This window comes from Merops nubicus, unplaced genomic scaffold (genome assembly GCF_000691845.1).
Source record: "Merops nubicus isolate BGI_N331 unplaced genomic scaffold, ASM69184v1 scaffold23067, whole genome shotgun sequence".
NCBI lineage: Eukaryota > Metazoa > Chordata > Aves > Coraciiformes > Meropidae > Merops > Merops nubicus.
Genome location: NW_008619926.1, coordinates 28,400 through 38,416, shown reverse-complemented (window position 1 = coordinate 38,416; position 10,017 = coordinate 28,400). Strand labels below are relative to the sequence as shown.

General features: G+C 45.7%; 2 protein-coding genes across 2 annotated transcripts in view; one reads left to right on the top strand and one right to left on the bottom strand.

Moving 5' to 3' along the window:
• The window catches only part of LOC103776470 (tubulin polymerization-promoting protein family member 3-like), an 811-nt gene extending 655 nt beyond the window's left edge, over nt 1-156 (top strand). Inside the window, exon 2 of the mRNA XM_008943981.1 lies at nt 3-156. Within this exon, the coding sequence (XP_008942229.1) occupies nt 3-156 (154 nt within the window). The remainder of the gene's footprint in view (nt 1-2) is intronic.
• A 1,979-nt stretch (nt 157-2,135) lies between these two features.
• GRHL1 (grainyhead-like 1 (Drosophila)) overlaps nt 2,136-10,017 on the bottom strand; it is a 33,097-nt gene continuing 25,215 nt past the window's right edge. The window contains exons 9-13 of the mRNA XM_008943980.1: nt 7,910-7,961; nt 5,686-5,825; nt 4,228-4,265; nt 4,038-4,126; nt 2,136-2,263 (exon numbers count right to left, since the gene is read on the bottom strand). Coding sequence (XP_008942228.1) covers nt 2,136-2,263; nt 4,038-4,126; nt 4,228-4,265; nt 5,686-5,825; nt 7,910-7,961 — 447 coding nt within the window. The remainder of the gene's footprint in view (nt 2,264-4,037; nt 4,127-4,227; nt 4,266-5,685; nt 5,826-7,909; nt 7,962-10,017) is intronic.

Below are 10,017 nucleotides of genomic sequence, written 5' to 3'. Positions count from 1 at the left end.
AGGCTGACGGACACCAGCAAATACACCGGCAGCCACAAAGAGCGTTTTGATGAGAGTGGCAAAGGGAAGGGTCTTGCTGGCCGCCAGGATGCGGTGGACAACAGCGGCTACGTTGGAGCCTACAAGGGAGCTGGCACCTACGACCAGACACACTAGGACTGAAACTGCTAAAGGAAACAAGGACTTTTCTCCCGTAACGTGAGAGGAGAGGCAAATAAACACCTCAAGCAAACAGCCTTCTGTGTTTGTATCCCAAATCCAAGAGGGTGGGTGCGCGTGGGATGGGCACTGGATGACTCCAAAGAGTGGTGCAGGCTTCCCTTCTGACCACGATTAGATGCTGGGCGATGGGGTTCAATCTGAGCTCAAGCTGGCCTTCTGGAGGAAATTCTATGGCCTGGCTAGTCCACTGCCATCGCACTGCTTTGCGTTTCCAGTCAGATGTTCGCCTCAGTAGCTGAGTCTCTGAATAGTCACCCCTTTTCATTCTCCCCTCCCAACACACTATGCTTTTTGCTGTGGTTTTTGGCTTGGGGAGCGGTGTGCGTGTATTTTTATGCAGCTGTGCTGGGTTACGTTGGAGTTGATGGTTTCTATGGCAGACAGTCCACCAGTGGTGCCTGACCACACCTGGAAGAGCACTGTACAGGGCAAGGGACGCAACAGGCACCATACTTGTGGAAAGGAAAGGGGCACTGATAACAGCACTTCCTGCTTTTTGTTTTCCCCTTCCCCCAGGTTAAACCCTCTCTCCTATTTGTAGCCCTTGGCGTGGTCACGTCCTAATAATTCCCCAGGGTTCAGGGTGCTGGCGGCTGTGGGAGAGTTTGCGAGCCTGAAGAAGGCAAATAGAGACCTGTGGTGCAGGGGATGAGGAAGGAGGGAAGGCCATGCAGAAGGGCAGGAGCAGTGAGCATGCAGCAGTATCTGCAAGATTTTCTTCCTGCAATGGGTGGAGCTTAGCTAAGCCCACCTTGCTGTTGTGGAGTTACTGCGACCAACGGCAAGACTGGAAATTACACGCCTGTTAATTAGTGGTGAGAATCTCTCACAGAAGACACTGGAGGAGATATGACTCTAGAGGGACTGTGGCTGGTGGCAAAGGTGACACCAGGGCAGTACAGTGAAAAGGTAAATGCAGCAAAAGAACAAGCAGGTGACCCAGATCTCTTGGCTGTGGCCGATCAGAATAACATTTCAGTTTCATGGGCATAGCAGCATACTACCACCAAATAATGCAATTTTCAAGCAAAAGTTATAGGTACTGACCACTGCAGGGTCGGGGGGAGGATGAGGTCGCAGCTGTGTGCTGCTTGGCTGCTGCCTGGGGTTAAACCACAACAAGCCCCAAAGGCTCCATCCTCTGAGCACAGGGAGGCATTAGTCACAGAGACAGCCAGAAACGTCGGGTTTGAGCTTGTGCCAAACAGTACACCATTCCTCAGAGTTAATCTCTGTATTCCCCTTGCAGCCCTGCAGCAGCCAGGGTAGTGGAAGGCTATTTTGGAAGTTGAGTGGTACCAGAGAACTATTTCACACACACGCGCACATAAAATCTTCAAGCACACTCAGAAGCTGGGACGTAGAGCTCTTCGTAAGCAGATTATGATAGGGAAAGGGAGCCCCCCAGAAAAGGCTTTCAAAGGCTGAAACAAACCCAAGCCACTAAACACATGCTGAGGGGCATCCACAGTGGGAGTTCTGTTGATCATGTTTTTTTGACAAAAGTAGGAAAAGACTTAAAACAAGTTGCTTCTGCAGCTTGGCCAAAACAGAGCCTGTGTAAGAAGCAAGGCTAAAGGCTCTCTCTCCAGCAGTGCCTGTCATTTTGGGACCATCTCAGGTATCCAGTCATCAAGCTTGACACACTTGGATTTTCAGGAAGGATGAGAAACACCTTCTTACATCTAGACCCCACAGATGTGGGTTAAGGTACTTAAAACAGCAGCTTTCTGAAGTGTTTAAATAATTAATTAAAGCATTATTTATATTCATTTTCACATTCTTGAAAGGAAATCACCCTCATGTTTCTTATCCAGAAGAACAGAAATAGGCGGACACAAGTCCACAAGTCCAGTTTCTGTGACTGTCCAGTATGTGAGGACTGGATAGCCAGGGGCTACACTCCCTTCTCCTCAGACTGGAGGCAAGGACCATAAACCAGCCCTATTACTTACCGCTTCCATCAGGCCCTTCAGAGAGGGAGTCTTCAGCATCAGTGCATCAAAGACTTCCTCTGACTCTTTTCGGACATACAGCAGCACTGAAGAGCAAAATCAAAGAGAGGAATTTACTGCATAAGTGCACCTCAGAAAAAAATCTGTGTATGATAGTGGCTAAGTACAGTGTAATATACACTCAGATCTCATGAAGAGATAGATATATGTATGTATACTCACTATGCATTGAAGACTGTACCACAGACATGCATAGCTGGGTCAGCTCAAAACATACTTTTGCACACAGAAATACTGTGTGCTCAAACAACTTTTTTGTCAGAATACTTCATTTTTTTTCCCTCCATTTGCTATTTTCTCCATCATTTGAAAAAAAAAGGGCTATATCAGAAAACACAGAGAAGTGGAAAGCACAACACAGCCCTGAGACTCTTGGGTATCCCTATCTCACAGATCATCTGCCACAAGACTGCACAATAAAATGATTTGACAGATGCTACACCACAGCAGGTGAAGCCATCCTATCCACCTCCTCATTTTTAAATAATTTATTTGTATATTGCTCTGCTCCTCCTATGCTGCCACAATTCTCTTCCTACTCCTTGCCATGTTTCAGTAATACTCATACCACCTCAGCCAATACACAATGCAGACTTAGTCTCCTGCTAGGAGGGGAACAAAAGCCTAAGAAACATAATTAGGTAAGCACCCTTAGCATTCTCAAGCTAACAGAGTCAGGGCATGTAACATCAGCCTCATTAAAAACTGCATTAAAGCTGAGGAATAAACCATGAGAGCAAGACAGCTTCGACTTTAACAGCTTTGCTCTCTTTAATCCACCTTCTAATGACTAGGTATGGCAGTCTGGATTGTTTACAGCAGGTCACCAGCCACACCTTTGACACACCTGCATGGCACAATTACTGGCATATCTAATTGGACAAGGTGAACTCAGGACAGCACAGCACCTTCATGGCTTTCCTCTGCTAAAGGCAGATTTGAAAAAGGAGGACTGTAGATTTAAAAAAAGACAGCATGCACACTCTCAGTAACAGCACAGGTCGGATGACACACCAGCCAAAGGAGATGGAATCTCATGGCTCTTGTTTTATGGCATACAGCAACGAGAAAAACCAAGAAGTCTAATTTCCTTCTATAAAACCCATCCTTCCTTACTAGTTTATCCAGACTACAGAAGTGCAGCCCCATTAAGGTCAGACTTGCTAGACTTAACCTTTGCTGCACCACAAGTTAAATCCTCCTCTTTTAATCCTTGAAGCTTTGTCATGCTCCTCCCTCTTATGACCATCACCAGGTGGGTAGGCATCCTCTACACCATCTCCAAAGGGGCCTCCCATCTCCTTCCACAACACCACAGCAACGTCGAATTGCAAAGGTTGACAACAGGTTACAAATAAGCAGAATATTCTCTCAGTTTGGTTCTCAGCAGTGAACAGACCATTTTCTGGCACCATGAAAGATGCAGCAATTTTACACCCAGAACCAATTCTTTGCATTCATTGCTTAAAGTCCTACAGAAGATTTGCAAAGTATTTTCTAGTGGATTATATGATGAATTCTCTCCCCAGTCCACCAAGGAGACTGGTAAGCTGCTCAGCTCCAAGTCTCTTGCCTTACACATTCAGAGTCAATTAGTGTCTGAGTTGGCAGAAAACCCCAGTTCTGACACTGTAAAAGATCTGTGGAACTGAACTACATCCTGATACAAACTCTTTCTATTACTACTCAAAGCCAGAAAAAAAAGGCTACAGTCCAAAATAAAACATCTCTTTACCCTCAGATGCATCTCTCTATCATGCTGGACAAATACTCCAATAATTCAGTCCCTGAAAGAAATACCTCTTTTTGGCTCTTCTATTCTGGCCATCTTATTTGGAGTAGCAATGAAGTCCTCTTCACCAATATAGGCTCCTCTCTTCAGGTTGGAGCTGTCATTGACAGGGCAAAAAGTTAGCAGTGTTTTTTAGCAGGGACTTACCCCTCTATCTGAAGGCAAGACTTCAACAGGGTGAAGCAGCACAGCTCTTACCTTTCACCCTCCAGTTCTTCTGACGCAACAGGAAGGACCTTTTAAAATAAAGGGAAGATTTTCTTGACATATGCAGACAAACAAAGGCTGAATTAGGTAGCTCGTGAGAACCTTATGTGGGATTCAGCCCTGAGAACACAGTACAAAGGGCTCTAAATGCTACAAAACAAACATGCATAAGAACAGCCCCATTAGGTGGTGTAACATGGTTTTGTCAGCAATCTCTCCCCATCCCTGTAAGCGCTGCCAACAGCAACTTAGCAATAGCTTTGTTTGCATTAGAGTCACTGGCATGGAACAACAATCCTGCTACATCTGGCACAAGCAGAGGTCCAACAGCATCACGTTAAAGGAGAGAGAACCCCTGAGCCCATGGCAAGAGCTGCAAGGGACAGGTAGATGGCTCACCCACCCAACTTACTCATAAGCCCGTCAGTGTGTGGCAGAGGACAAAACAAGGCTGCCAAGTAGGGAGCCAGCCACAACTACACTACTACAAGTAAGATGCTTTGGCCCAAGTAGTAAGCATTGGCCTTCATTTTAAACCACAAATAATACTTGTGCTTAGGGCTATGAAAGTTTTATCCAGAATTAGAATTTGTTTCTTTATATTATCTTTCAAATGCCACTTTGGCTCAAATCTACCAAAAGTCAGTACGTCATCTTCACCTCTTTTCACACAGAGAATTTAAAGGATCTAAAATGAGACAGACAGGAGCATACAGGAGCTAAACAACTTCCTAGCTGGACTGGCATAGAGTCTTCTGACAGAGCTCAGCACTAGCGCCTTCATGGGAAAACACAGAAAAAAAATCAGCCTTAGGAATACAAGTTTAAACTCCTAACAGGGATGGAGAATAAGCAACACTCTTAAAAAGTAAGGTTTAGATTCTGTTAGAGCATGCCAGAACTGCCAGCACCAGGAAGTTCAAGATTTTGAAACTTGGTTGCACTTCCCCTCCAGTTTCCTGTCAGCTGGGACTTTCCAGGAACAGGGAGGCAGAGTGCTCTGGCAGTGGATCACAGAGCTGGCACACTTGGCAGTTCCACAGAATGGCTTTTCACCCTGCAGCAGCACGCCAGAGGAGCCCCAGGTCTACAGCAGTGCACCAGGAACCCAGCAGATTTTACAGGAGAAGACCAACCTGTTCAGTCAATGAACTCTCAGCTGGAGTTGCTTTGGAAATATCATTTCAGGCTGATGGAAATGGGAGTATATAGGCAAACAATTTATTCATAAAACGCCCCCAGTTAACTGCAGCCGATTCCACTAAGCACAAAACCTCCTGGTCCCATGAGACTCAGCCTGTATTTGTTTACAGCACCACTGCAGATAGTCTGGTATGTCATGTGTATATAGGTACACGTCTTCTGTATATAGATGGACACAGCACCCTAGGGTTTTTGTAAATACATCCCATAGCCCTCCTCACCCCCACACCCACGGGCTGTACTTACGTGAGCACCACGCTGAAGGTTTGCAAAGTGAACGTCAGGAATGAAGAGGACTGGCTGAGTGTCCAGATCCATGAAGGGCTTGAAGATGGTGATGTCTGTACGTTTATGTGAGGGGAGCATCGGCACTTTGACATCAGAAACTGCAGAGAGATCAGAGGTTGGAACAGAGGATAGTGGAGATGTTGATGGGGCTGTTGCTTTCCTACATCACTTAAGAGGTACATATGCTGTTGAACAAGGGTACTCTGTGGTCAGGGCTAAAGGGAGAAGCTCCTGTGGCAGAATTGTTTGAAGTTGGGTTGTCTACCTCTTAGGTGAGGGCCTGGAGCCTGAGGAAACAGCTCATTTCACAGAGGAGTAGGAGTCTGCTCCATCTCTCCAAGTGAGCTGATTGACTCTGTTCAGGTACTAAGCTGGTCTGGCCACTCGCTGCAGCAGAGGAACACAGGTTTTCCATGTGCCAAACAAATAATCCAGGAGGCAAAAGCTAGTCCAAGGCCCCTATTCTCCCTATCCCTTCCCTGAAAAGGTTGCTGTGTTTCTCCATAACAGGAATGCAGAAAGAAGACAAAGACAACCTGCAACCCACAGGGTTCCACTCGGGAGCCTCACAGAGACAGCACCATAGAAGCACTGTCACATTAAAGAGGTGAGACAAATACTGTTTCTTCCATGATGCTACCTTTAGTTACATTTCAATCCCACATTTTCATAGTTTTGTTCATCTCATTGTTCATCCTGGTCACCTCAAGCTGCCAGAGGCCAGTTCATGGCCCACCAGGACCAGCACTGTCTCCCACAGAGCACTTCAGCTTTCATGATGCACCAGCTGATGACAAGGCACTAAGTGGGCAAACTTCCATCACAAACACCCACCAGGGAGAGGGTGAGGCAGGAGGTGCTTTGAAGTGCACTTCAGACATGTCCATGTCAAACTGACCCCAGCTGAAGACTGGGGTGACTCGTTCATTCCTCTCATTTTACCAGGTAGCAACATTCTGATTTGGGGTCAAACCAACTGCAAGCAAAACACTTCATTTCTCAAGTCTGCTGCAGAAAAAAATGTACTTTTTTGTTCCTTGCAAAACTCATTTTTTTTTAAAGATTGCTCCATCCCTGTAGAAAATAACTTTGTCCAGAAGTCAGAAACAATTTCTGCTGTTGATGAATGCGTGCACACATGGCATTTGTGATGCTGGAGGTAAGTGTAACTGCTCACAGCTTAAAGCAATCACAAACTTCCCACACAGGAGCTAAACAGCAATGGATTGTACTTTCCAGGAAAATAAAGGTCACACCAGGCTCAGACCAAGCCTAGGAAAGTCACACTGGGAAGCAGCTTTTGTAAAATCATAAGATCCTGAAAATCTGAATTGAAACTGTCTCCACTGTCCAGCCATTACACAAAGGGCTGCAAGCAGTAACCTTCTGGGAGCCATTTGGGCTACTACATTTATGAAATGCTAACAGTGTGCTAAACCTGCCTTTCAACCATGTGCTTTGGGAAAAAAAACTAAAACCCCAGCCCTTTCTGCAACTGCCCTTGAGCAAATGGGTTCCCTCGTAGCATAATCTTCTGAAGTTGCTCTAGCAGCCTGTACCTGCTGTGTCAGGAAAATCCTGCCCAGCAAGCCGTGAGGCGCACGCTTGCTGAACCAGTTGGACTGTTAGTAGCACAGCTCTGCCAAGCACAGCGAGAGCAGCCAGGGAGAGCACGCTCCTGCCCCGTGCAGAGGAGGAACAGGGAGATAAGTCTTCCTCTAAGCAGCTCTGCTGGTGAATAAACTAGTCATCCAAACACAGGACCTGCTGCAGTCATATGCAGCAGTGCAAGGAAAGATGCTCAGCCAAAAGAAGCTCCACAGCCTTTATGTATTACGAGTGCTGAAGCTTTTATATCCTTCACAGCTCCTATTGAAATGATTTACTAATTCACTCTGGAAGAGCCCAAAAATCTCACACTCAACCTATCATTTCAAATGCTAAAGACCATAACCCATTGAAAACATAGCAGGACCCCACCTTGGACAGGAAGAGCTAGGTAGAAGTCAAATCCTAAGAGACTTCAGTATGTTACAAAGCACTTAATGGCTCCACAAGTAACTGCGTAAAAACTATTCCATAGGGAATAAAGATTGACTTATAAGAGTTCTAAGTTAAAACACCAGTGGAAAAATTTTTTACTTACAGGCATTCAACTGAGAGCTGGGGTCAGTGCATTTGCCTTTTCTTTTGCTTTGCTTTCGCTCTTCATCCCTGATCTTCCTCTCTGCTCCCTGCCAGACAAGAGAATTAAGGGGCAGGGGAGGAGAGAAAAGGTCTTTTTAGTTTTATGCTTCTTTTCAGCTGCAGAAGCAGGAACATAAATTCCTCCAAAGCTGTGTTTGCAGAGGTCAGCTCCATGGTACCCAAGTTGCAGGTTTGCCAGTGTGCCAACTCTGCCCAGCTGTTCCTTTCAAGTCCTGTCATCGAATGAAATCAAGCAACCATATCCAAAAAGCAAACACTTGCTTCTCTTTCAAGTCAGAGGGGGACACGATGACAAAAGGTAGCCACAGCTATTAGCAACTGTATGAAGTGCAAGATAAAATAAATCTGAAGTGTTTAAAATAATAAAAACTTGCAAGTTCCCTCAGTTTAAGAGTTCACTAGATCATTAAAACCTGATCTATATAAAAATTTAAAATAAAATCAAGCCACACTTGTATCACAAAGTGCAAGGTACTTTCTTGCAAGTTGCACATGGAGCCAGTAGCAGTTTTACCAGCCTTCGCTGATCTCAAGCTGAGGACGTGTAATTTTAAAGTAGGCATTACTTCTATTTTTATCACAGCCAAGCTATGGGGGGAATCCACAGAGACCTAACCAGGTTCTTGCCATGGTTCCTGGACCTCCAAACCAAGCAGCACTGGGGAAAGAACTATATTTTCTGCAAGCTGCTCTGATGGAGAGAGGGAAGGAAGAAAGATTTGTATTGGAATCATGTTCATTTCTCCAGCTCGGCCCAGATCTCCCACGTAACTGTGGGTTCAGGTAGGGGTGTCACATTGCCAGTTGCATAAGGTGATGAGGCCACAGTAGATCCCCAACACTCAATCCTGGTGCTACCACCAGATCACCGACTCAACTGGTATACACAAGTTCTACCTGTCTCCCAACACCCTGGTGCAACGCAGGGTAAGAGGTAACAGTTATCTGACCACAGGAAGCCATCATTTCTCATCCCCACCCTTGTAAATATGCCAAAACACACCCGTGTCTGCACAGTGCTGGAAGAAGACCACATGAGCTGAGGGGAACAGGATGTCAAAAAGCATGTGGTGATGGGGTGGGCAACGGTGCCTAAGGCAACAGCCCTCCTAAGCTCCTAGTAAATCAATGCCCTGTAGGTGACAGGATGCCTCTGTCTGCCAGGTAGAACTGGGCATGTCTCTACTAGCAATAAAAAGGAAAATCAGTCTAGGTACTTGATGTGCACTAACATATATCGTCTTTTCTCCCACCTAAGAGCAAGGACACAGCTTCAGGTAGCTTTTATGAAAGAGGAGAACATTATTAATGCTGACACTGCTTGGCCCCATCCAGCTGATACAGCCCAGTATAGTGATGCCACCTCAGCCTCAGCACAGTTGGACTTGCATCCCTTTGCCACTTCTTTTACCAGAACAGTAGCAACATGTCAGCTTGACAGCAGAAAGATCAGATTTTGCTCCAGCCCTGTTTTTCACCTTTCAAGTGGAAAGAATAAAGTTCTGCTCCTCAAACACTGTGCTACAGAACAGCACCTACTTCCTTGTGGAGAATGGGTTAATCCACCAAGAGCACATGTTTTGAGAAAACCTCTGCCTTCCTGTGCCTACAGAGAGAGTTCTCCTTTAAAGTCAACTTGTTCCAGGCTACAGATGCCCAAATAACCACATCTCAAATCCTGAATGAAAAAAGGAAAGTCATATCTCATTAGCAGGCTTTTCTGCCTTGCCAGCAGAGCTCAGATAGCCAGGATCAAATACTTTAAAAAAAAAAAAAAAGACACTGGCAATCCTGTATTCTGCTATTATGGAATATTCATTCTTCTAAGAAAGATGTTTTCCCAACCTCACCACCTAGAAAACAGCCTACGGTCTGAACAGCAAGATTTCACACTCTTGTCAAGGTGTTAAAGTCTGCAGGGTTTATTCTTTCCTTCAAAGTCTCCAGTTGTGTAACAGACTCTTAAGAAAGGGCAGAGGCACTTTGGGGAGAGCTGCCACCCCTCCCTCCTGCAGAGAAATGATGTATTTGATCAGTAACAGAGGTGCAGGGAGAGGACGGGGCACCGACAGGAGGCACGCC